At 40.3% G+C, this 26,880-nt stretch overlaps 10 protein-coding genes across 10 annotated transcripts; 6 read left to right on the top strand and 4 right to left on the bottom strand.

The window, feature by feature from the left end:
• Positions 1-134: 134 nt before the first annotated feature.
• Positions 135-2,588, top strand: LIG1 (tRNA ligase; the record flags this gene model as incomplete). The annotated part of the gene is made up of 1 exon (XM_043192622.1): positions 135-2,588. The coding sequence occupies one exon, from the start codon at positions 135-137 to the stop codon at positions 2,586-2,588; it is 2,454 nt and encodes an 817-aa protein (XP_043047990.1).
• Positions 2,589-2,622: 34 nt separating this feature from the next.
• TAE1 (N-terminal protein methyltransferase) lies at positions 2,623-3,360 on the bottom strand (the record flags this gene model as incomplete). The annotated part of the gene is made up of 1 exon (XM_043192621.1): positions 2,623-3,360. The coding sequence occupies one exon, from the start codon at positions 3,358-3,360 to the stop codon at positions 2,623-2,625; it is 738 nt and encodes a 245-aa protein (XP_043047989.1).
• Positions 3,361-3,913: 553 nt separating this feature from the next.
• Positions 3,914-4,441, top strand: PSF3 (DNA replication protein; the record flags this gene model as incomplete). Its single annotated transcript, XM_043192620.1, has 1 exon — positions 3,914-4,441. The coding sequence occupies one exon, from the start codon at positions 3,914-3,916 to the stop codon at positions 4,439-4,441; it is 528 nt and encodes a 175-aa protein (XP_043047988.1).
• A 56-nt stretch (positions 4,442-4,497) lies between these two features.
• Positions 4,498-7,833, bottom strand: KQ657_001838 (uncharacterized protein; the record flags this gene model as incomplete). The annotated part of the gene is made up of 1 exon (XM_043192619.1): positions 4,498-7,833. One exon carries the CDS (start codon positions 7,831-7,833, stop codon positions 4,498-4,500), a length of 3,336 nt encoding a protein of 1,111 aa, XP_043047987.1.
• A 211-nt stretch (positions 7,834-8,044) lies between these two features.
• Positions 8,045-9,637, bottom strand: MAC1 (Mac1p; the record flags this gene model as incomplete). The annotated part of the gene is made up of 1 exon (XM_043192618.1): positions 8,045-9,637. The coding sequence occupies one exon, from the start codon at positions 9,635-9,637 to the stop codon at positions 8,045-8,047; it is 1,593 nt and encodes a 530-aa protein (XP_043047986.1).
• Positions 9,638-10,127: 490 nt separating this feature from the next.
• On the top strand, positions 10,128-12,467 carry KQ657_001836 (uncharacterized protein; the record flags this gene model as incomplete). The annotated part of the gene is made up of 1 exon (XM_043192617.1): positions 10,128-12,467. One exon carries the CDS (start codon positions 10,128-10,130, stop codon positions 12,465-12,467), a length of 2,340 nt encoding a protein of 779 aa, XP_043047985.1.
• Positions 12,468-13,203: 736 nt separating this feature from the next.
• Positions 13,204-13,845, top strand: KQ657_001835 (CFEM domain-containing protein; the record flags this gene model as incomplete). The annotated part of the gene is made up of 1 exon (XM_043192616.1): positions 13,204-13,845. The coding sequence occupies one exon, from the start codon at positions 13,204-13,206 to the stop codon at positions 13,843-13,845; it is 642 nt and encodes a 213-aa protein (XP_043047984.1).
• A 1,046-nt stretch (positions 13,846-14,891) lies between these two features.
• Positions 14,892-16,499, top strand: KQ657_001834 (guanine deaminase; the record flags this gene model as incomplete). The annotated part of the gene is made up of 1 exon (XM_043192615.1): positions 14,892-16,499. One exon carries the CDS (start codon positions 14,892-14,894, stop codon positions 16,497-16,499), a length of 1,608 nt encoding a protein of 535 aa, XP_043047983.1.
• A 2,244-nt stretch (positions 16,500-18,743) lies between these two features.
• On the top strand, positions 18,744-19,907 carry OXA1 (membrane insertase; the record flags this gene model as incomplete). Its single annotated transcript, XM_043192614.1, has 1 exon — positions 18,744-19,907. One exon carries the CDS (start codon positions 18,744-18,746, stop codon positions 19,905-19,907), a length of 1,164 nt encoding a protein of 387 aa, XP_043047982.1.
• Positions 19,908-19,973: 66 nt separating this feature from the next.
• BEM2 (Bem2p) lies at positions 19,974-26,075 on the bottom strand (the record flags this gene model as incomplete). The annotated part of the gene is made up of 2 exons (XM_043192613.1): positions 19,974-25,813; positions 26,042-26,075. The coding sequence occupies 2 exons, from the start codon at positions 26,073-26,075 to the stop codon at positions 19,974-19,976; spliced, it is 5,874 nt and encodes a 1,957-aa protein (XP_043047981.1).
• Between the last annotated feature and the right edge of the window lie 805 nt (positions 26,076-26,880).

The raw sequence follows: 26,880 nt of genomic DNA, 5'->3' as shown, positions 1-26,880 counted from the left end.
GCAAAATACACATATGCTTATTCTTACATAAATACAAGCCATTGTGTCACGATTACGAAAAAAAATACCGGTTGATTTACACACAGTTGCAGACTATTGAAGTGAGCTGAGCTTTCTGAAGGTCGCCCAACACAATGACTTTCACACCTCTACCAGCCTATCGTGATACACCTGAGCAACTTTCAGCATTGCTCGATTCTTTGGAAACGGGTGCAACGAATATGAACAAACTGGAATTTAGCTGCAAGAAACACACAAACACAGTCCATGGAGTTGATATCGACTCTTGGAAAATCAATGAATGGGATTACTATCTGTCTAAAACTCTTCCTATATATGCTAGAGGACTCTTCACTACTGGAGGGTTGGAAGAACAACCTCGGATAGCTGTTCGTGGGTATAATAAGTTTTTCAACTTGGGTGAGAAGGGGGCTATACAAAGAAATGCACTTGATGAACATCTTAAAGGACCTTTTTATCTTTCATTGAAGGAGAACGGATGTATTGTATTTATAAGTGCCTTGGAAACAGGAGAATTATTATGTTGTTCTAAGCATTCCATTGGGTATAGGAAAGATGTATCTTATAAAAACCATGCCTTAGAAGGGGAAGCGCAATTGCTTAAGCAATTGAAGAGATGTAACATTGAACCCACAGAGTTAGGAAAGAAGCTTTTTGAGCTTAACATTACGTTGGTAGCTGAGCTATGTGATGACGAATTTGAAGAGCATGTATTGAGATACTCTAAGGAAGATCTGGGATTATATTTGCATGGGTTGGTTTTTAATACCATCGAGTTCAAGACATACCCCATGGAACAAGTGGAAGCATTTGCTACAGAATGGGGGTTTAAGTCTGTTCGATATGTAACTCTCGATACCGTGGAGCAGACGTTACAACTTCTAGATGAGTGTGCTAAAACTGGAACTTATAACGGAAGAGAAGCTGAAGGGTTTGTCATCCGGTGTTATCGCAAGGAAGATCTGAGTGACTATTTCTTCAAATTCAAGTTTAAGGAGCCATATTTGTTCTACCGTCAATTGAGAGAAGTAGCAAAGAAGTTATGGCTTTCTGACACACCCATACATAAGATCATGGTTAATGTTAAGGTTCACAAGGCCTTGACGCTAAAATATTTGGAGTATCTCAATGGATTAGACGACCCTGAGTTGAAGGAACAGTTTAAGCAGAATAAGGGGATCATCAAGATTAGAGAAATGTTTTTTGAAAGCATTTCGTCTTCTAAGAAGAGATTAGGACACCAGATTCTCTCTTCCTTTGACGAGTTGGAGCAGGAGATGTCCAAACTTGAGATCACAGAGCACACTAAGTACGCCTTGGTCCCCATTGCGACTGTAGGATGCGGTAAGACCACTGTATTCCATACTTTAAAGGCGCTCTACCCTTCTGTGGTGGGCCACATCCAGAACGATAACTTGGGAAGAAAGGCCAAGAAGCAGTTGGTGGGCATATGTCTCCAGGAGTTGGCTCTGGGGAAACAGGTTGTCTGTGTGGACAAGAACAACCAGGAGAAGTTGCACCGGGTCAAGCTTTTCAACGACATTGAGCAGATGAAGCAAGACTACTTGGGAACGTCAACGTCGCTCAAGGTCATAGCGTTAGACTTCACGTCGCAGCTCTCACGAGAGGAGTTGAGTGTCTTGACGATGGAGAGAGTGGCCAAGAGAGGGAACAACCATCAAATGCTCAAGTACGAAGAGAACGCAGAGCAAGTCAAGGGGATCTTGAATAGGTTCGTCAAGTCGTTGCAGCCGTTGGACGTTTCCAGAAAGCCAGACATGCTTTTTGACGAGGTGATCCTGTTGGATCCCAGAGCAGGGTCCTTGGATAGTGTGAATAGACTTGTCAGTCGATTGGCTGAGCTCATACCGGAGTTACCCAAGAAAACACCGCGGGAGATAGAGGCTCGGTATCGTGAGCTGAGGCAGATGAAGGTTGGGCGAGACGCTGTCCTAGAAGATGAGGCAAAGAAGGAAGAAATGAGGGCCCAGAGCAAGAAAGAGAAGAAGAAGAAGAAGAAAGAGCAGCAACACCAACAACAAACAGAGTCAACTGATAAACAGAAATCTTCAAAGCCAAAGCCCAAAAATGTCATGTTTGTGGGGATCAAAGTACCCAGGGGAATACTTTTACCGTTACTCGAGAAGGCCTTGGGGGCCAACGACCAATGGAAGAAGCTCAAGAGTCTTAATCGGGTGCAGCAGGAGTTCCATATCACGTTATGTCACCGAGCCATGATCAAGAGTGAAGAAGTTAAGCCAATCTGGAACGACTTGCTAGAGTTAGACTTTGAGAAGGTTAAGGCTTCAATAACGTTGAACAAGGTGGTTGTTCATGACGATACTTTGATCTGTGTTGAGGTGACCATCAACAGCTTCTCTCAAGAGGTTCCTGTGCCTCAGACCATCACCCCACATATAACTGTGGGGACGTTTGCTTCCAACATCAAGCCGGTGGAGCTGAATAGCACCCTCAAGTTAGCACAGAGTGCGTGTGAGTCCATAACGTTGGTCACCCTTGATAACCAGCCTCTCACAGGATTACCATTGGCCAAATACAGTCACTAGCAGCATATATTTATACTATAAATACTACGACTAATTAGACTCTCTTTAAACAATACATTCTAACAGGATACAACTCTCTGGGTAAACCCTTTTGTATGTCACTGGCAATCAACTTGAAGCCAGCTTGAACAAACAACTGTCTAAACTTCTCATCTGTTCTCGTAACAGAAGAGTCTGTGTCATCGAAAATGTCGTCATAGGGAGCTATGTTTTCCTTTACTATGAGCGTTCCATTGTCCATCAATGCTTCACCACATCGTTTCCAGAAGGCTACCAAGTCTGCATCCGGTAATTGTCCAACACACCATTGGCACCATACCATCCAATATTTCCCCACTTTCTCCGGTGCTGGAGACCATTCTTGCATTCCAATCGGGTATATATCCCCGAGCTTACCCTTCAGAGCCACTCCCTGTAACTCTGTTTCCATCTGTGCCACAAATGGTTGAACTGGCTCAAGTAGATCCACCTTGTCACTTACTTTCCAGAGTAAGTCCCGAGTAATACGGCCAATCCCGGCTCCCATATCTATGGTGAGTTTTTGTTGGTCAGACGGACACACCATTCTGGCCTGAAGCTTTCGAAGAAACGTCATAGACCCGATGACGTCGGCCTTAGGAACGCTGGTCTGTTCTCCGAACCCTCCAAGTACACCGTTAACACTGGCAGGAACAGATGTCCAGTATGAAATAGCATCTTGGTACACTATATGGGAGTCAGGAATATCATCCTCGGCGATCTCGGAGGCGTCTATGTGTTGTTTAGCAGGCATTGATGGGGACTAATGTCGTATATTTGGTGGTACAATGAGCGATGAGCTTAAGCTTGAGATGGGTGCATTCGATACGGTATAGACACGACTTTGGTGATAATTAGATGGTAGGACCATTCATAGTGTAATTGATGCTTTAGGAATTGAAACAGTGGGTTAAAACATAAATCTCGTATGACATGGCATATTCGTAGTTACTTATGTTAAAAGTTTCCCTTAGTAGTGATACTTTCTGGGGATATTTGACATTTTGGCTGCGAAATGTATCACCCACTGAAAATGCTCATTCTAAACGTATATAAGAACAACGAAGCTGAAGCTGCTTTTAACTTCCAATTAGAACTTAAATGCCAAATCTCTTATATTCGTATATATTTCATATATATTTCATAAATATATCTATTATATTGCAAGAATTCTGTTGTAGATTACTTCTAAAGCACCACTAAAATATTGTACACATACACGACTTTGGTGATAATAAGATCAAGTAATCAGTAGGGCATACGCGTAACAGTGCTTAGCTATATTAATACAGTATTATACATCAACAATGTCGTACTTCGATATAGACGACATTCTAGCATCTGCAGAGAAAATACCTTGCAAATTTAACAGTGACGCTCCTGGCTTAGGGTATTTACAAGGGAACCCTGGACATGCAATTCCGAAGAACTCCAAAGTGGAAGTGCCATTCTGGTTAGCGTCAGTTTTGGTAGAGAACCCCTTGTTTGATGAAGACGACCAAGAGTTCATAGAGTTGGGAGAGACTAAGTTTGAAGCCAGTCAGTTTGTTAATGCCATTCGGGCCAGCGGATCAAGTGTGGATCTTCATCTGATATACCCATTCTACTACGACTTGGTAGTGCTCTGGTCAAAACTCCATATGGAACTGCCGTCTGGGAAACAAGCCATGAAGCTTTTGAATGAACGAGCAATGGAGATCTACAACTACGCCAACAACTCCAATAAACCCGTGAATAACCGGTTCCTCCTTCTGTTGGATGAATTTGAAAAGACCCTCTTCAAGAAGGCCAGTGAGCTGAACAAGCTCACCAAACACTGGCTTGAAGGGTCATGACTATTACAATTACTACTGTTAATACTACTGTTACTATTTAATCTATTTATAGTCAACTATTCGTTATCATCACCAAACAAATCATCATCTAATTCATCATCACTGTCTTCGATGATCTCTTTGGAGAGAGCCTTCTTCTTTCTCTTCTTGGAGTTGTCCGGCTCATCAACATCGTCTTCCTCCTCGTCGTCAACAATGGCAGCCTTCTTCTTTCTCTTTTTGGGTGAAGCTTTAGCAGAATTTGGTTCTTGCTCTTCTCCAGATGAAACAGCTGATTCTTCAGAGTCATCGTTGATGATATCATCAACAACAGCAGCCTTCTTCTTGCCCCGACGGCCAGGTTTGGCCGCGTTCTTCTTCCGCTTCTTCTTGTTAGAGTCATCACCACCAGCATCGCCAGCATCACCTCCATTATTATTATAATCACCATCACCATCACTTTCATCAACTCCAATGTTAGCTCGTTGTTCTTCGGCCCATTGCTGTGCTTGTTCTTGCAACTTGAGTCTTTCCTTGGCCATTTCTTCTTCCTTCAATGCCAATTGTCTGTTTCTTTCTTCTTCCTCCTTGAGCTTCCGATCCTCCTCTTCTCTTCTTAGCTTCTTAGCTTCCTCCAAACGTTGCTCGACATTCTCAATGTTAGAAACCGTCTCTTCCAAACTCATATTCAACCGGTTTAACAACGTGTTCTGACCCAAAAGAGCTCTTTGGTTCAATTCCGATTTAGGATACGGTGGGTTCTTCTCTTCATCCAGTGCCAACTCCTTTAATATGGTAATGGCAGTATTAAGATTGAGAATAGCACTCTTGATCTCATCAACAGATCTAAGATCAGCCCGTTGTTTAGTAATAAATTCAGCAATTTGATAGTCAATATATGCAACATTGAACTTGAAAGCAGCACTGGTACCTCCAGATTTCTCCAATACTTCTTCAGCATACTGCTTGGCTTTCTTCAAGTAATTGAGGTTCTTCTCATACAACCCTCTCATGTACCATGTCTTACCCAAGAAGGTTAGCAATCTAGTGTCATTCCCATCGGAGAATCTGGCCAAGGCAATCTCATAATGCTCAATGGACTTGGAAAACTGCTTACACTCAGCATAGGCATGCCCCAAGTTAACATAGATGGAAATGTCGTTCAAAGAGTCCCTAATTTTTCTTAAGATCTCCAACCCTTTCTCCACTTCCTTGTTCTCAAGATACACAATGGCTAACCCTTGAGCTGCAAAGACATTCTTGGAGTCCACACTTAAAACTTTGGCAAACAACTCGACCGCTCTGATGTAATATTTGCGTTTCTTATTATTGTCATTGTCTTTCAAGTCTCTAGCCATAATGCAATAAATGTTAGCCAAAGACACCAAGGCATAACAGTCGTGAGAATTATATTGAACAAGAGTTTCCTTTTGATGATTAGCATCTGAATCCCCCACCAAGCCCAATTTCTTACCGAAATTTTTGATAAACCAGCCATAGAAAGATCTGACTTCTAAATTAGAATCATTATCACTTAAAAGAGTTTCTAAAGCCTCCAATATTTCCTTCTTGGGCAGCTCAGTGGATAAACACTGTAAAAACAATAATCTAAGCTTGGCTGAATAATATGCTGGTTGCTCCTTCAATATTGTATCATAAACGTCAACTGAATCTTTTTGGATGTTTGAACTAGTTGCTTCTTCTTCAGAGATTTCTTCTTTGCTCCTGGCCAAATTGAAGCTCAATGTGATTTTGATATCGTCAATTAATTGAGAGCTGGAACCCTGACTGTCCTTTTCCGCAACTTGAACAGCTGAAGAGAAATTCTCTACAGCCAAAGCAAAATTGTTCTTCATAAAGTTGAAAACACCAATATTGTTGTACACTTCCAAAGGAGCTTCTAGAAGCACTTGTTTTCTAGATTCAACAGCCTTCTGTAAGTAAACCAAGGATTGCGTGAAATCTCTAGACTCATACAACTCACTTAAAATCAAGTAAGAATTCAAAATAACCGGCTCTCTCTTGTAGAACTCAGAAAACTCTTGTGGATTGGAATAACCTTTGTTATTTGATAACCGAATATACTTTTCCAATATATGAATGGCCGCTTCTTGCTTTCTTCTGGAAGATTGTTTGGAATAGAGACACCCTAACAAATATAACACTTCAAGACATTTGGGATTAGTCTTTAAAATACTTTCAAACGTAATCAATGACTCTTCAACCGATCCACGATTGTATTGAGATTGACCTAACCCAAGTTTCGCCAAAAGATTACTTTCATTTAATTTAATAGACTCATGGAAATATTTCTGGGATTGAGTAAAGTCATTTTTATTGAAGGACACTCTCCCTAACCAATAGAAACATTGAGATAACGCCACAGATTGGAAACTAGACAATTTCCCACTCAATTTGCTGGCAGTATACAGTTCAAACTTATCTTCACCCAATATGCTGGCCCTTATTTTATTGACTATCTTTTCCACAGTATCATAATCTCCCTTAGACAAGAAATAGGAAGCAAGCACCAAAAGTATAGAAATATCATTGACATTCTCCTTGTAAAGCGTAGACACTTGCTTTAAACATGTGGTATAATTGTGTTTGAATTCTTCATCACTAAGTGAATTATTAAATGCATTGTTGAATTCAGAAAGCACAACCAAAATCTTGGCTTTAATATTTGAAGGGTTCAATTCCAAAGCTCGTTTCCAAGCTTGGATGGCCATTGATTCATCCTTCAAGAACCAGAAACAAATCCCAACTCCAATACGAGGATCTGGTGACATCGTAGGGTTTGTGACTAATACTTGTTGGTATAATTTCAAAGCATTGGAATAATTTTTTGTCTTATTCAAAATGATTTGAGCTTTGGCCATTAAGGCAAAACAATTATTCCCATTCTCCTTTAATACTCTATCAAGAATTTCAAGGGCCTTGTCAAATCTATCTTCAAAAAGATACACTATAGCCTTCAGTAACAAATTACTCAATTCCTTGTTGCCCCCGACAGCCTGTAACTTTTCAATTGACTCACGTGCCCTGTTGATGTTACTATTCTTTTCAATTCCTAACAGTACCTTTTTCAAATATAACCATGTGAGAAACCCTTGTAGGGCCTTCTTGTCTTCTTCCAGGAACCCCACCAGCTTGCTTAGGCCCTTCTCAGCAACACTCTGCGCCTCCTCCAACTTGCCATTCTGAGCATACCCTCCGGCAACAGATACCCAGAACTGTCTGGGAACATTTTCCGTCTCCAAAAACGTTATTATCTCCAGTGGATCTTCAGGTAGTTCGTCTCTCAAGTTGATGCTAACTATCTCCCCGTTGCTCAAGGGCACGTCCAAGTTGTTCAACAGCTCCACACCCTGTGGCCCCAAATAGTACGTGATATCCAGCGGCTCTTCCATGGTTGTGATTGGCTGTCGATTGGTTGATGGTGATGATGATGGTCGTGGTGGTGATTGTTGTTTCTTGTTGGTTGAAAAATTTCAACTACCTAATAGCAAGTCGTGCGTGCACCGATAAAACACAGTTACACAAAAGAGAAGTGGTATAATGTCAGGTCAGTGCTACTGTTTTAGTACAGTATATATTACTGTCCTAACGTTCTTCTATATACTAAACTCCGCTATATGAAGAGTCAAAAATATCTAGTAGCCGTTTGTCTAGCTTTGTGTTTGGCCCAAAGAAGTACTCATCAAGTTTAAGTCCGTCTATTATGCCGTGAGTCTCACAGTTCTGGCAATTACAATGATCATCAGCACACATACATCCCACGTCAGACGTTTCTGATTGAATCGGCAGCGGTCTATAGCTTGGCGAAGAATATTGAGTGTCAATGGAATTAGTTTGAGGTTTTTCTTGGGGGCAAGAAGTCCCGTGAAGTAGTTCTGGCAGAAACTGGTGCTGTGGTTGTGGTTGTGGTTGTGGTTGTGGTTGTGGTTGTGGTTGTGGTTGTGGTTGTGGTTGTTGAAACTGTTGCTGGTGTTGATGAGAATGATGGAGGTTTTGCTGTTGCTGTTGCAGTTGTTGGTTTTGTGGCTGTTGAGGTTGATCCAGTATACTCATCTGCGAAAAGGCATTTGCTTGTTGAAAGTTAGGATACGATTGCTCCTGTTTCAATGTCGGTATCTCCGGCTTAACAAACGTCAGAAATTCTGTTGAAGCAGCAAAGTTGGCATCTTGTGGAGGCATGACATGAACAGGATGAGCTTGGAAGTGGGGTTTGGTGAATAATTGGTCAATAGAGTCATTATTGCCCTGCAATAATGGATCAAATAAATAGTTTGGAGAATCATTGCTTTCAACTCCATGGGTTATACACCCCACACACGAACAGGTTGTGGTACAACTGCATTTACCAGGAATAGAACATGAACTGACACTAACAATGTCAAAGGCATTATCAATATGATGATTGGTATTGTAATTTGGATTCAATCCATTATTGTGAATGTTGTGGAAGGGAATATTAGACAACGATTCGTTATAGTTCGTGGACGATGAATCTTCAGTGTTGATGATATGGTGAATGCCTTGCCGGTGCTGTTGGTGATGATGATGTTGGAGCTGTTGGAGCTGTTGGAGCTGTTGGAGCTGGTATTGTTGGCTCTGTTGTAGTTTGTCAACTTCTAGTTCCTTCAAGTGATTCTTCAAAAACTTCTGTAAAATCTTGGACTTGAAAATTTTAGTTCCCTTCTTCTTGTTATTGGTGCTACAACCACATGAGCTCTTAGCTTTGGATACTCCATTGTGGGACTTGGAATCACAACAACTATGTTTGGGAGTTGTGGAGGGAGTGGTGGATGAAGATTTCGATGGCGTTGAAGTAACTTCATTATCTAGGTCATTCTCGTTTGAACTCTTCTTGGAGCAACACAGTTTTGGTGGAGTAGACACCAGCGAATGAGTAGGTGCCAATGAATCCCGTACGGAAGACAACGACGACTCGTTGCCAACAAGATCTGTTGAGCTCAGTTTAGATATCGGTGTGGGTGTTGTATTCTTCTCCTCATAAGGTCCAATGACTTCTCCATTTACCAAATCAATGATCTGTTTAGGTGTAGCCTTCAATATCACCACAGGGGTCTGTTTACTACTGCAGTTAGCTTCGTCGATCTCTTCAGCAAATACGGCTATCCTGTGATTAGGGTTCCCATTAGCTGCCACATTGGGCCGACCCTTGGACCGAACTTGGAGTAACGGACGCATATAATGCCGACACAGCGATGACCGGTGGCCTCTTATACACTCCAAACATGAATATTTGGCGTCTTCAATTAGTATCATTTTGGTTACTAACGGACAAACACTTTGTTAACTCCATCAACTTTGCGATAGGGACATCTTTGATATGGTATTTGGCTTGTAAATAGACACACTACACCAAATGAGCAAATTATATACGGGCGGTACTGTGTATGGGTGTTAAAAATGAGTTGGCGTTGTGGGCGCGACATAACCGGAATAGGCAGTCGATGCGACACTGGCTGGATGGAGTATAATGATTACCGCTGTCGTGCGCAAACCAGTGTTGTAAAGGGGAGGAAGATCCTTTATTTGCAACAAATAGCACCATACAAACATATATACATGTTTCTTTCCTTTGCATCAGAATGCAATAATAAAGTTGTTCCGTTCTGTTCCGTTCTGTTCCATTCTGTTCTGCTAACTCCGTTTCGTTCCATCCAATTTTATTCTGATGTCTAAGGGTATCACCCCCAATGAGGAAGAGCCTCTATTGAGTCAGCCTCAATTGCATCAGTCTCCATCGAATGATAATTCACCCCCATCGTATACCGGGGAGGATGAAGAGAGAGGTATAAGTATGATGCATGATTACGAGCATGTTGGAGATGCTCGAAACAGTTTCTACAAGAAGATCTCGTTGACACTTTACAGTGTAGTATTTGTACTTCTGATACTACTAACAGTTGCCTTAGTCCTTTTATTCCAGCAGAAGGATGTTGTGGTAAATGAGATTATCCAAGTTCAATTGGATCAGCTTTCCATAGTCAACTCGGAAGTTGCTGAGTTCCTGGGGAGTGTAGCTATTGATTATACCCAAGCATCCAATCCCGTATTCAGAAATCTCTTGATGTTTAGTGCTGTATTGGTAGGGAAGCTCATTGTTATTCCTGAAAGAGATTTGGAACTCTCGATAATGAATAATGATAAGACGTATCATTTCTTAGACATTCTACCCTTGGAATCCATTGTTTTGGAGGTGAATCGACTCAATGAGTTAGAAATCAAAATGACCTACAAAATTGTCAACATGGAAAATTTAATAAGACTTACGGACATGTTTCTTCTCAATGGGTCTTTTACGTTACAATTGACAGATTGGTTGTCCATACCCCATTTACAAGTAAACCAAGTAATTCATGTGAAATTCGAATGGGATACCCTAAACCAATATCTACCTCAAGTGTCTAATTTGACTATAATGGAAAAGTCAGATAGAATAATGGCTAAGGTAGACATAGAGGACGGAGATAAGAAGTTCCATTTGAATACTACTTTGGATTTTGATTTGATGTTCCCCTGTAAAAACAAATTGGTTACGTTAGGTGAAGACTGGAAAATAAATAGACATCAAATTCTGGGAGAAATCTCAAGAATTGATAATAAATTAATTGAGTGTTCCTTTCTTAATTCAATGCTTCAACGATTACTCCTGAATGATCTGATTCCTTTCAACATTGGGTTCCATAATGCATTCATTGAAATCAAAATACCATCATCATATTTGTTGAGTGCATATTCAGCACTGCCCAAGCTTGATGGTTTAGATATAGGTATTGAAGATCTTACGGTGAAAGCCACGGACAATGAGTTGCCTTACATTGAATGTGATGTTTCGTTTAATGATACCTTCTTTCAAATTAATCAATTTCAAAGTGCAATTGCATCTATTAATGAAGTGGTAACTGTATCGGCCAAAGCATTTTCTAACGAAGGTCCAATTGGCGAAAAGAAGAAGAAAAAGCACAACAAAAGAAGACTGCAATTTCATTTGGATATAAAGTTTGAAGAAATCATTGAGGATAATTTTGTTAACCTTGTAAGAAACATGGTTAAAGGGATCACAAACGAATTGGTATTCAATTCAATTGAAATTTATGAAATGGAATTTGAATCAACTATACTCGAAACAAATTTGGATTTCAATTTAACAGATATTACAATTCCTTTTGAGTTTGAGTTGGTCAGCCATCTATTGAATCACTCATCAAACGGATTATCGTTTTCTATTGCTAAAGTTGAATATGTTGCGTCGACAGAAGATATGCTTGAAGTCAATGTTATAGCTGAAATATTCTCTCTGAAGTTGGATATTACTTTGTTAGGACAAGATATTGAGCTCAATATAAGCACGGGCGAAAAAGAACAACTTCCAATTGGTACAGCAGCTTTCCGTGACTTATTTGTGAATAAGAGAGTCAACGATACTACTATTAACAGTCGTCGTCTTCCTACAGTTATGGCACTAAAGTTATACAAATCTGAATGGTTAGGAGACATTTTAGGAGATTTTGTTTCTAATAAACCTTATCAGTTGAATCCCTTTGAAGTAACTAATCCTGAGAAAGGGTATATTAATGGAGTTTTAAACGAATTGAAACAATTTTTACCCAATATAAGTCTGTCTGAATTTGCCAAACCATTAATTGACAAAACTACCATCTATTTATTCAACCAAGAGATTGAAATCTTTTTCCATAATCCTTGTGATATTGCCTTACTATTAAACATTAAATCAGGGAAAGCATATTTAACTCGAGATGTTGATGACGATAATACGTTGGTAGGAGAATTCAAAGAACAAGTAATGTTAATTATACCACCAGGTGATTCCAAATCTCATAAGATTCCTATACGGATAAACCCTGTATCTGCTCAAGAACTCCGTAGGTATTTGAATTCTAAAAATGGACTACAGATTTGGAGCAAAGCTGAACTATTTGTGTTTGTTGAAGACTTTAGTATTGGTCTAAATTATACAGGGACCAATGTGGTTGCTGAAGTTAAGCTTTAAGGGTGTATCGTTGGGAAAGTTTACTTACGTGATTACGTAAGCACACTATAAGGTAAATGGGTTTTATGTTTTCAAGGTGGTACTTATTGCAGTCGGATTTATTTAATTTTGCAGTCGGAGTTATTTCATTTAAGTCGGATCTATTTCTTTTTACAGTCAAATTCATTTCATTTTAAAGTCGGACTGATTTCATTTTACTGCCGGATTTATTGTAGTTTTCCACCTGATTAGTGGTAGTCTTTTGACTTAAGGTACAAAAGTCGTGCAAAACACACATGCTAATCCACCGTTCTTACAGTTAGCCAGTTCAAGATCAACCCACTATACAAAGCTCTAGATGCTATACATGTGCTGTATGCACTGAATACAGCGATACCCAGTTAATAGTATACTGTTATAATAGCCATACTGTTCACTGCTTGGTCAATATATGTTACTATTAGCAGTAATTTTTTCAGATCTATTTATAGTAGAACCATTAATTAATACTGTATGTACTTAATCTGTGCAATGCACGACTATTTACTGTTCTCGTCAATTAATACCAACAAACACCACACAACACACCACCGTTCTTTATTATGATGAGGCGTGGCCCAACCAACTGGAACCACCAACATTGAATCTCGATTGGAAGAAGGAGGTGTTTTTATACAATAATAAATTTAAAACATCGCTCACCTTCTTCCACTACTACATTCTTTGTTTGTCTTGTCATACCCCTATCGCTATAATAATGTTTAAGTTGACCACACTCGTTGCTTTGGCCTCCGTTGCCACCACTGTCTTGGCTACTCCTCCAGCTTGTTTGTTGGCTTGTGTTTCCAAGGTTGAACAAGACTCTAAATGTTCTGGTTTAAACGATTTGTCATGTATCTGTGGTGACAACTCTTCTGCTGTTGAAAAGTGTTTAAAATCCATTTGTCCTGACGGTTCTGCCGATGCTGCTGTCTCTGCTTTTGAAGACTCTTGTTCTGGTTACTCCATTAACAAGAACGAATCTTCTTCTTCTGAAGCTGCTTCTTCCACTGCTTCTTCCTCTGAAGCTTCTTCATCATCTGAAGCTGCTTCTTCTACTGCAGCTTCATCATCTTCTGCTGCTGCTTCCTCTTCCTCTGCTGCTGCTTCATCGTCCTCCGCTGCAGCTTCATCTTCGTCTGCTGCTGCCTCATCCACTTCTGCTGCTGCTTCATCTTCTGCTTCTTCCGAAGTTGTTTCTTCTTCTTCCACAAAGGCTCCAACCTCCTCTGTTGCTCCAATCTCTTCCACCACTGGTAACGTCACCATTCCTATTACTTCCAACCCTGCTGGTGGTGCTGGTGCCAATGCCGTTGGTGTTATTGCTGCTGGTTTCGCTGGTTTCGCTGCTTTGTTGTAAGCAAAATAATTTAGTCCTTTCGTTCAATTTAATTCGTTAGTTGATTCTAGCGTCCTAGAAAATTTATACAGCCGTTTATAGTGAAGTAAACTCTTACTACAAATATCTGCTACATTTAGCGCATGCTATAGGTTACTGTCTTGCTCACATAACAAGGAATTTTCACTTGATTACATAAGCACACGCCTTGATAAAATTCTAACGCCATACATATGTTAATGACTGTTACGTCACCCAAGGCAAACGCAAGTCCGTTCCGATGAGATTAAAAGAGCATTCACGTAGCAAATACAACTTTACAATACACTGAGTCTACACAACTGCACAACTATATAACTACTAGTATACTGAAATGAAATCTAGTAGCTGAAATATACGCCACTGGAATATACGCTACAGTGTACTGGAATATACGCTACAGTGTACTGGAATATACTCTGCAGGTAGTTGTACACAAAACTTTGTTCCGTCGGAGCCTCCGCTTATCTGTCATCACCATCCACTACCATTATACACTGTAAACAACGCAGAATAAAGTTTACGATTTGATTGTGGGGACGTCCGATAAAGAATACTTCGGCTTTATTGTCCCTTGAATCGCGTTGTGTACAACTAATTAACACTACTGACTGAGTAGTTAGAGATCATTAAAGGAGTCAACTAATTATACAAGTCACTGTACACAACTGTACGTAGACACAATAGCAATCATACTTGACTACGGTTGCTTCCTTCGGCGTACTCCATGGCAAGAGACTAATATGCATTGTGAATGTGTATTGTGATTTGACTCCGAGGTGAATTCCGGGAGTGAGAGCAAAATCTCACTTCTTATCTTCTACAATAAATAATACGTCAACGGTTTGTAGTATATACAGTGTAGAGAGACAGTATGTTTCATATATAAATAGATAGATCCACGGGACATATTATAGTACGAATTACATTTATGGTCACCCTTAAAGTTATATACATATATATATATATATTTACATACATTATATGACACGTCATTTTTGCTGCTTAATATGTTATTAACTTCACTTATGAACAATCAGTCAGATGACGTTGCGGCTTTCATAGAATCTCACTCCCAAGAGTACTTACCAAGAACTCCTCCTTCGGATAATGAAAATGGTTGCAAGTATTTAGCACGCACTAGTAACCATCAACACCAGTGTGCTGGTACAAAGTCGGTCAATATGACGTCTGTTGGTGTGCCTTCTTATATGGACAAGGATGTCAAGTGTACTACTGCTATCCCTTATACCCTTTATTATGGTACATTTATCCATACTCCCGAATTAGGGAAATTGGAGGTGTTGAACAATACTTTAATCGGGGTCAACTCCGAGGGTTATATTGATTTCATCCAATCAGATTTTAACGAAGATGATGATGATCCAATCTATTTCTTTAGAAATACTTATAAAAACTCAGGGTCTTGGAAACACTTTCAATTTTATGACTTAAGAGATACGTTCCAGTTTGTGGTTCCTGGGTTTGTTGATACTCACATCCATGCTTCTCAATATCCAAATGTTGGTGTGGGGTTAAACATTCAATTATTGGATTGGTTAACTAAAATCACTTTCCCCTCAGAAAATGCTTTGGGAGAAAACATGTCTATGACTCATCAAGTTTACTCCAAAATCATCAAAAAGACTTTGAGTTGTGGTACGACTTGTGCTTCATATTTCACCACCATCGACCAGCCATCCACAACATTGTTTGCCAACTTGTTGCTACAATATGGACAACGTGGGTTTGTGGGTAAGGTGTGTATGGATCATAATCCAGTGTATCCTGATTATGAAGAAGATATTGATAGTTGTATGGATGGAATGAAGACATTAATTGACGATTTGGAACGCTTGAACCCCAGTGATGAAATCTTGGTGAAACCAATCGTTACTCCCAGATTTGCCCTTTCTTGTACAGATAAATTATTATCTGATTTAGGGAAATTAAGTAAGGAGAGAAACTTGAATATCCAAACTCACATCAGTGAAAACGTTAAAGAAGTGGAACAAGTCAAACAACAATTTCCTAATGATAAAAATTATGCCCTGGTTTATGATAGACATCAATTATTAACTGAAAAAACCATTTTAGCTCATGGAGTATATTTGGAACAAGAAGAAATTGACTTGATTAAACAAAGAAAATGTTCACTTAGTCATTGTCCTGCTTCCAATACGTTTATTTCCAGTGGAGAAGCACCCATCAAGAAGTATTTATATGAAGATGACATTAATGTTTCCTTAGGTACCGATGTTTCTGGAGGGTTTGAACAATCTATCTTGGGAGTTCTCAAACAATCTATCTTGGTGAGTCATCATTTATCTATGAAGTTTGAACCTAAAGATGATGACAAGAAGGAAAATGTGAAATTATCTGTTGCAGATGGATTATATATGGCAACATTAGGAGGAGCTAAGGCCGTCGGGTACGGTCAAATGCTTGGATCCTTTGCCGTGGGTAAGAAATTTGATGCTCAGCTAATTGATTTGGATAGAGGCAATATTGATATGTTCAGTTGGCAACACACTTTACCATGGAAGGATTTAATTGCCAAATGGGTATTTTCTGGTGATGATCGGAATTGCATCAAGGTATGGTGTAATGGTAGACTAGTTATTCTGAAAAATTAGGTAATGGGATTATTTTGTATATGATTGAATAAAGTTAAACCTTTTGATATCCACTTTTGTAAGGAGAAGGTTCCAACTTTCAATAGACAATTTGATGACAGTTTTGGGATCTCCATGCTTCCAATAACAGGCCAAAAAATGCTCTAAATCAGTTAGTCGGACTTGATCTGCATGATTCAACATTGAAGTCAAAAAGGCGGCCATAACTTTTGATGATAATCTATAGTTGAATTTGACGCAAGCATCAACATAAAATTGTAAGCACTCAATAAGCAATTTGTAATCGTTGCAGTGAGTGCCAAACATATAAAAGTTCTCTTCCTTAATGAGAAATGGCGTTTTATAATTCATGCTTTTTTCTCCCAACACTTCCATCAACATCAACGCTTCTTGGAACTTGCTGGATTCACACAACAGTCGCACAACAAACACCGTTAGCATGTAGTGGGTTTTGATGATGCGTTGTCTCAACGTTTCCACGAGCTCGTGACTGGAATGGTTCACCAATAACGAAGTGATATGACGGTGGAACTGTTGGTAGAACTGCGGGAGATCACTGGTCCGGAGAACTCCGTCAATCAATGGTATATGGTTGTTGGTGGTGGTGTAGACATTCCTTTGGATCAGCGGTTGGAAGAGGGTCATACCTGTTTCCGTTGCTAGTTGCTGTTCCTGCTTGAAAATACAATCAGCGGCTTCATCACTGCCATTACTATCTCCGTCAATGCTAGCTCGGGGTTTATTCTCCGCTATAGCATGTCTTCTGGACACGTAGCCGTTGGCAATAGTGTTCTTCATCAAATGATGATGATAATGCCAATGGAGCTTACTGTGCCCTTTAAATAGCAGACATAGAGATCTAAACTCCGATAAACTGGTGACGAAGTCCGTGGAGGCACACGCTTCCACCAACATAATCTTCAAAGTCCTTAACGTGGTAGGATGTAGTTGATACGAATAGAACTCGTTGAAATAGCTGAGTAGACCTTTAACTCTGACATGATCGTTATTAGTGGCGAAAATTGATCCTAATGCTTGTAGAACCTGGGGGGTCACCAAGAACGGTTTGTCTTGGATCACTTGATGATAAACAATAATGGCAGTGGGGTAATCCGACAATTCACAGGTTCTCGTTATCAAAAGTGACCATAGCTCGTTGCTTAGAGTTACAGTGGTCTGTGATACGATTATGTTGAATACTGTTGCCACGAGAGCCATCCGTGGGCTGCTTTCGTTGACCAAAAGATTCCATAAGTAGGGCTCAACTAACTTATGGTCCACAGTGCCAGTAGTGGCTATGGACTGCACGAGAAACCTATATGTTTCCTTAACGGGATCGTCTGAAGCGGCTAGGAACCGGGCAATGATATTGGTTGGAATAGACTGTTTTTCATTGATCTGATTGGCCCAATCTAAAGAGAAGCATTGAGTAACCAACGGTTGAGGTAATAGACCACTGAGCCGTTCTGCTTTGGGCCAATCACGTTGCTGGATATAATTGGTTAGCTTAAGTGCTTGAGCGACTGTTGCTTCGGAATAAGCAGTGGATAGCCGGCGTGTGGAAGTTAGTCGAATCATTGGTAAGAAGAGGAGTGCATCAAGTTATTTGAGACTGTTACAGTCAAGTGAGTTTATAGAGTATATTACAGCACATGTACCATCTTTACTGTATATCACAGCGCAGAGTATAACAGTAGAGTATATATAAGTACAGGGTATATATCAGTATAGCTATCACAGTATAAGTATCAAAGTATTATATAATGAAGTTTGTATCCTGGTATGGCTTACACCGTAACTGAGATGGAATACACACTATACTGAAATATACACTATAAGAAATATACCCTACACTGTGATGTACACTGTGATGTACACTGTGGTACAGCACATTGCACAGGGTGTATAACGGTGTTGGCCCACCTACAAATACTCACTACAGCTTATACTGGAGTATACACCGTTGTACTGTAATATACGCTGTACTGTAAAATACACTGCACTGTAAGATACACTGTGATGTAATACACGCTGTGCTACATTATATACTGTAACATACTACTGTGAATACTATACTGTAACACTGTTATACTGTTATATGCTCTACACCGTAATATACCATGACATACTGTGATATACGCTGCACGGTGAAGTACTGTTTCTGTTGTACTGTACGAAAATGTAGTCGAAAATTTTTAAGACAAACGTTAAACACTTGCTACTCTTTCTGGCTCCACCATTCACATGAACTCAAACATATTCTTACGACTGCTTGTACGTGGGGGACCTCGTCCTCTGCACACCGGTGTTCGATTCATGACCCCCACGGTGCATTACATGAAACCGGTTAGTCCATTAGTAACAATGTTTGGCACAAAGAGATTTAACTCAACATCAGTATCAGCAGCAACAGCAGTACCAGCAGTAGATTCGGCTGGTGCATCCTCTGAAATCGTTACCTCGTTGCCCTCGTTAGCAGAAATCCCTTCCAAAGTCGTCTCCACCGTTAGTCCCGACCAAATCGGCTACCTTGAATCATTGGATATCGTTCTGGGGTACACTTACCCTTCAGATATCGCCGGTAGACTTTTAGAAGCCCTTCATATCTCTGCAGGATTACCTTGGTGGGCGTCTATTATGGTGGCGTGTATTGTTGTAAGATTAGCCTTGGTTCCAATGTATGTGAAGATGACTAGAAATATGGCCAAATTGTCTCATATCAGACCGGAATTGGATGTCATAAGCGAGAAGATGAGCTCCGGTGATCAAAGAGCAATGCAATTGGCTACAATGGAACGGAAAAAGTTGTTTAAGGAAAACGATATTAAAATGAGATACTCCTTAACTCCGTTGATTAACTTGCCGGTGACTATTGGATTCTACAGAGTAATTCTGAGAATGGCGGAATACCCCGTTTCCGGCTTTACTAGTGAAGGTATTCTTTGGTTTCAGAATTTGGCTGCAGTCGATTCAGTTTTAGGTTTGCAAATTATAACTGCTTGTCTGATTGCTGCGTTAGTTAAGTTTGGTGGTGAAGCTGGAGCTTCAACCATGTCACCTCCCATTAAAAAGGTTATGATGGCTGCACCATTTGCTTCAATTTTTATTACGTACAACTTTTCTGCCGGTGTGGTTTGGTATTTTGCGGTATCGGCCTTTTTCTCCGCTTTCCAATCGGCCCTATTTAGAAGCCCAGCCTTCCGGAAGTGGGCAAACTTACCAGCCATCACTAATCGTCCTCCGTTACCCGGCTCCAAACCACAACCTACAACTATCATGGAATGGTTAAAGAAACAACAAGAAAACTCCCATAAAAAGAGTCTTGCTAGTAGTGAATACTTGAGTAAGAAGTTGGACAACATCGAGAAGAGAAAGCAAGACTCCCATAACTTCATCAAGAAACATTAATCTTGTACATAACTACACTGTAAATATATCATCATTATAATTATTAATATAATTATTATCAATCATCTATAACTGTTTGTCCTTCTCTTCATCTAGTTTCACTGGGGTATCTTCATCATCAGCATCAACGCTAACTTCATTTTCAGCATCAGGATCAATGTCTTTATGGTGTCGTACTTCGGTACCTTTATCATATTCAAGATCATCTTCCTGTTCCGGAGCCGGTACCGGTTCAGGCTTCTCATCTGATTCTAACTCATGGATAGTATCATGCTCTTGACTCTCATCATCAGCATCATCATCATCGCCATCGTGTGTGATCTTACTGCCACTCTCGGCCACAGTAAAGATCCCGTCATAGTTAAGAATAAGGCTCTCCAAAATAGAGTTCATCATCCCAAAGTTATTGAACAAACTATCCAACGTACTGGCCTCGGTCAACGCCGGTCCTATCACTGTTGCAATGTTGGAAGGAGTCATCTTGTTAACCTCGGAAAGAGCACTCACCTTCCTCAAATGTCCAATGAGCAACTTAAAAGTTTGATAATTATGGTCTGGTAGCAGCTCCAATGCCAGACGATAAGCAGCTACAGAATCTTCCACCATCTCTGTACCATTCCTAATTGCAAAGAGCTCCTCAATGACTTGGTCAGTGATCAAAGCCGTAGGCAATTCTCTTAAGTACGACTTGACAATGCTGGTGAGTGCATGGACGTCATAAACACCATTTACAAAGTCAAGTTCTCCAGTCAGATCAATTTGACTCTTCAAACTGGCTAAATCAGAAAGTGAACAACTGATTCTGTAGATCCCCACGTCATCAAGTCCCATGTATTCAATCTGTTCCAATAACGACACCAAGATTCTAGGGGTCATCAGGTTCTCCCGTCGACACACCACATTGATGGGGATACCAAACGTGACATGGTTGTGGTTAATCTTGGCTGTTAGTGTCTTGGAATAGAACCAATGCCTATTAGCATGGGCCAATCTTGCTACCCAGTCATTGAAGTCGGATTCACTGGTAGCTTGGAATAAGTAGTTCTCGCCTGAAGTATCGGTGTCGACTTTGAATGAGGCCGGCGCCATGTAAACCGGGAAGATTTTTCTGTTCTTCAAGGCAATTACATACAATGGTTTCTGGCGACCTTCAGTAAACTGGCTGGCTGGAGGCAACTCCTGTACACTGATACTCTTACTGTTACCACTACCCCCAATTACTGAACCAACACCACTGGTAGAAGCATTCTGTTGGGATCCATTGATGGAAAAGGGTCTGGTCTTGGAGAATAAGCCACTGAACTTGAACCGTGTAGATGAAGAATTGGTCTTATACGAAAATGATTGACGTTTGAAGCTTGGATTCGAAGGTTTCTTATTAAGACCTGAGGTTATTGGAACCAGAACACTATTGCTGCCGTTGCCAGTGTTATCACCATGATACTTTTTCCGATTGTCAATGGAAAGAATCCGATATTGTTCCATAAGAATGCCTCTAAATAGTCTGGTTCGATCTGTAGATTCAGCTTTAGAAGAACTTTGAGGTATGGATTCGAGAATTGATTCATCTAGTCTTAGCAAAAAGTCGAACTCTTTAGAATCATTGGGAGTGAACTCCCGAGTACTGGTGTCTTCAACACCCAATTCTTTGATAATCTTATACACCAAATATCTCTTGTTGAAGTTGATGACATTGGGTGCAAAGTTGTAGAATGAAGGACATCGATTTATGGCCAAAAGATTCTCTATAATCCAACCAAAGCACGGTAATAATGGGTCTGTAATATGAAGATCACTGCTTTTAATCACTTTGGGAAGTAATGATTCAATACTGTCGAAGTTAACCACCAGATTATCTTTATTCAAATCCAAAGCGGCCTTGATCCATAAATGAGCATAACTTCTTGATTCCGGGGAGTAAATGGTATTCACCACCACGGACTCAACGTACGAGGGGATCCGACGAGAGAACATTCCCTCCATGATAAACAGATATTCACTCATCTTCAACTGAGATAACTTGACCATGATAAGCAATGTCTTCATTCTGTCGATCCTTTCCTCCGGAGCGATCGTGGGGTCCAACAATTGAATAGTCAAATACGTCTTGAATTTATAATACAAGTGAAATAACTTCCGATGGACCAAGGGAAACCGTCTAACAAGTAATGCCTTACTTTCTGGATTAGATAAGCTTTCAAAGTAATTGAATATGTTCAGAACAATGACCTTGTCTTCCAGGACATTGGTCTTCTGCATGTTGTACTCCAAAAGTTGATTATTTTCAAATTGTGACTCCAATATCTTGAACACCGTGAACCATTCTTCAGTCTTTATACCTTTATAAAACACAGTCAACATTTTATTGAACTTGAAGATAAACTTTTCAATCTTGGTGATGTTCTTACTTCCAGGCAAGTTCCTGTTAACCGGCACTTCGTGAAGTGAATTGTTGAATTGATATTCTGTCAATAAATGCCTTTCAAATTTGGAAATCTCCAATGGCCTATAAGTTTTCTTCACATACAACTTTTTCAACTTCTTATAGAAATGCACCAAGCTTTCAAACAACTGTTCGAGTTCACCTTTCAACTTGTTGGAGTTGTACCATTGTAAAATCTCGTTGCTGAATAACTTGAGTAACTTCACAAGAATGGTTCTGTTGCTCAACTCCAAGTTAAAGAAACTGTAGAAATTGTTGATCAATACAATTAGCGTCTTCAAAATATTGATCTGGATTCTAAGCAACAACTTGTAGTCCACTTCTCCTAACTTCACCACGTCAACAGATGGATCTAATTCCCAGTTAGGGAACTCTGTGCTCTCTAATACTGAATTAGGATCGTTGGTAGTGCTAAGCAACCAACTTCTCTTAGTCAACGATATCACGGCATTACCAGAGTTAATAAACCGATGGGCCAACTTGTTCAACAAATCTTTGGTGGTAATGAACGAGTTGTAGTTCAACAAGAAGACCACTCTGTATTCAGTCAAATCCACAGTTATATCTTCTCCAAAGTACTTCGAGTCAATTAATAGCAAATCGACAAGTCTATCAATAGTGGCATATTTAGGAATGTCCCGGTCCGTGGCCTGTTGCAGTGAATTATGGTCTCCAGCACTTAAAGGGCGATCGGATATGCAGAAGTTGGTAAACTTTTCAGAGTTTAAGATGTCATCCACATCGATTCCTAGCCCATCATCCTCGTCCAAATCGGGGCCACCCACTGCTATGTCCTCAGAAGTGTCTCCGGCATTAGACGAAGCAGCATCGTCCAGTATAAAGTTGTCTGGTTTGAAGCTGATATTATTGGTGAACTTTGTGTTCGGGTCTAGAACAGGGTGGGCAGTGCTGGTAGACAATTCGTCGTATTTGTTGAGGTTGATGGTGAAGTAGTTGTTGTTGAAGGTGGGGATCTTGATGTCATAAGGTGACGAACTCAATATGCTGGTTGTGCTGTTTGCTGTATTTGGAGTATTGAGAATCGGTGTAGCAGACAACCCAGTTGAAGAATTTGATCCAACATGTGAAAAATTGGGCAACGATGAAGATGGTAGAACTGGCGTAGCTGATATTGTGGCTAGACTAGTGATGGAATCAGGAACAGATTCGCTGGATTGACCGTAATGCCTCGATTTATAGACAGACAGCTTGCCATTAATTCCATCGTGATCTTGGGTACTGCTACCCTCAATGTACGGAGCACTAATAATTGGCTTAAGATATGCTTCGGTAATATCTGGGTCTAGACTCAATGAAAGCTTCATTATGCGTTCCAAATTAACCAGTTCACAATTAACTTCAAGCAATCTTAAGAGTTTCCCCTCCAAAGTCTTACTTGAAGATGTACCATTCAAATTCGTCTGGGCAGTACGGGCATTAGAAGACGGCGACAAAGAGGAAGCTCCTCCAAGTGGTGAAGATTGTATACTATCCAACTTCTGTTGGAATTTCGAAGCATTTAAAGTCGTATCCTCTGCTGTTCCCAAATAGAGCACTTGATTTAACGATTCATTGGAAAAGATAAATCCCATAGCATCATATCGTCTCAAAACATCATCATTATAATGAATAATTTCAGGGTGATTGGTGATGTTACTTAAATAATCATCCCACCTTGAAAATGAATATTGAATTCGTTTCCATATGTTTGCCAATTCTTGTAAATTGTCCTTCCTTTGTACAAACAAGTCTCCAAAATAAGGTATAACGTTTTCCTTTGAATACAACTTCCCCAATCCTCTTGGAGCCATTATACGATATCCGTCATCAATTTCTGTCTTCAAATAACGTCTATCCAACTCAAATAACACAGGGGACCAATCGTTTTTCAATAGGTTAACGTAGTCCAATGAAACATGACTCCAAAGGTTTGATAAACGAAGAAGTGGTTGGGATAATATGATTGATGCTAACCCTATCCAAGCAGACATATCACCCAATTTATCCAAAAGACACCCCAAATCAATCCATTTTTCCAAAAGACGGGCCTTCTTTTCCCAGCTTCCTTGTTCAATAAACAAATGTTGGATCACTAACCGGGAAAGATAATGAATATGATGATCATTGTTGAATATTAATGGGTTCTTCCGGTAAATGAAGTCCGGTTGACGATCTTTGAGTAAGAGAATGGATTTGTCCAACTCAGCATTCCATTGGGCAAAGAACTTAAGGTCAATTTGCAGAATGGTAGATGCCAATTCAAAGAGCGATAGGTCTTTCATAAACACAGTGGAATTTAATTCCAAAAGCGGATTGTCGGTATTTAAATCATCAATAGAGACAAGATCAAGTAACTTGTGCTGGGTATTTCTCATATCATCACTTAATTTGGTTTTATTTATCAATTCCACGAGTTTGAATAAGTATGGAGCAACGTCTTGTTGTACCAATAAACCTGGGTATTGGGAGTTTACTGCGTTTAAGATATCTGCCACTTTATCAATTAAAAGTGGATCATAAGGTTCATTTGTAGATTGTTCATTGTCGGTGCCGGTGCCACCGGTCTCATTGGTGGTTGTGGAAGTGGTTTCTGCTTTGTCATCCACGCCTCTTTCACCGGTTTGAAGTTGGACTCTCCTAACCAATTCCCGAAGTAGAGGCACAAAGTGTGGAACTAAAGGTAAGACATAAGCACTTGAGCTTGTAGCTGCTTCGTACCACTCCAAAGTTGTAGATACTTGTGTCTTGAGAGTTTCTGCTTCGACCACTACCGCTTCATCCCAGGCCCTTGGATTTGGTTCAAGGACGGCCCCCGAACCTGATTGAGTATTGTTTGCATTGGACGTTTCAGATTGTCGAGAGCTGGATTTGGATAATGATGTAGTTGAATGGATGGACCCGTTTCGACTTCCCGAGCCAGATACGGAACCAGAACCATTACTGTTAGCGCCACTACCATAGATCTTAGGAGGGGGAGGGTACTTATGGATATCGGACATCATGGACGCGTCATCACGTACAGTTTCGCCGTCGTAGTCCTCGTCGCCATCGCCCAATTGCAAGTATTGATGTGACTCTGTTCTGGTAAGGGGGATGTTGAGTCCCACAGGTGCAGTGGAGATGGTTTGAGTTCCTTGGAGAAGCGGGGCACTCTTGATACCTTGGTGGTTCTGTGTTGTGGATCTGAACAGAGCTTGTTGGTTGATTATGGGGGTTAGCGAGCTTGGGATTGATTGTGGTGGCGAAGGGTCTATTCGAAAACATTTGGCATTAACCTGGGGAGCCTTAAAGATAAACAAGTGGGAACCCTTTAACTCTGCTCTAACCAATTTGAAGGAGGATAAATCTTGAGGATCATTGACCAAATTGAGCCAGCCTACTTTAGTCAAAGTGTTATCATAGGAAGGGTTAGACTCCGGTAAATTGTATGTAGAAGGAGGTGATGGATCAGAAGATGATGGGTCTGGGACCGACGTATTTGGCTGATTATGTTGTGGGTGTGTATGAGGGGGTTGGTGATGTTGCGGATGTTGTGGATGTTGATGTGGATGCAGTTGATTGGAATGAGGTTGATTTCTAGATGAACCCAATTTGGTCGACCCATTAATTATAGCGGAGTCCGCGTCGTACGACGACTGATTAGATACCACGGAGGACTGCTCATCATACAACAGTAAAGGCCCTATAGAACTTCGCTTCTCTCTACGAGACCATAGCTTCCTCATGACCGGCGTACTAGTGTCGTATGGAGTGAAGAATAAGGTTAACAGTCCAGTTCTATAAAACCTTTACGTGTAAAAGAACACGCACTAATTGAGATTACAATATTTACGTACTGGTTTCGTTTGAGATACAAAAGTACTCGTTTTGAATCTGTAAGTCGACCGATGCGTAAAAGTGCCTGAGGTTGTTTGCGCGAGTTTAATCTGCCCCGTACAAAAAAAAAATACATCATAATATTATTGTTTTTTGGTGGTAATTTTGCGGTCTAATGCTTGGTTTCACAAGGAAGCGGTTCTTGTGGTTCTTGTGCTTTGTGATGCAGACACAATACCCTCGTGTACAGCAAACAATACTGTGGAGAGACGAGAGTTGCTATTTAATGTAGTGAGTGAAGTATCTTAGTTAAGAGATTATGGTTATGATAGCAGTACGGTATAATAATATGGTATAATAATAGTGAAGTGTACCTACATAATGTTTTAGTTTGTTCGTTGCGTCGAACTAAATCACTTCTTAACTACAACGAAGATTTCTTGTTGTATCGCGTGGTACAGCGACATATATTTTTTGTAGAGTGCTAATGCTAAATATGATGCTTTGTTCTGTGAAGTCACTATTGACTTCTGTAAACTGTTCTGCCTCTTTATTAAGGCTTAACTATGACGTGGGCTTTCGCCAGGCCCTATGTTTCAATCCCTTAAAACATGAAACAAGGGGCACATATTTTGGCGTCGTCCTACCTATAAAAGTGGCCTCTTTTTGTGACGCCTTTGGCAAGATGCCTAAGAATAAGATAGCCGATCTTTA

Source organism: Scheffersomyces spartinae (genome assembly GCF_019049425.1).
Source record: "Scheffersomyces spartinae strain ARV_011 chromosome Unknown scaffold_18, whole genome shotgun sequence".
Classification (NCBI taxonomy): domain Eukaryota; kingdom Fungi; phylum Ascomycota; class Pichiomycetes; order Serinales; family Debaryomycetaceae; genus Lizanozyma; species Lizanozyma spartinae.
The sequence above is the reverse complement of the archived record's forward strand: the minus strand, read 5'-3'. Positions and strand labels throughout refer to the sequence as shown.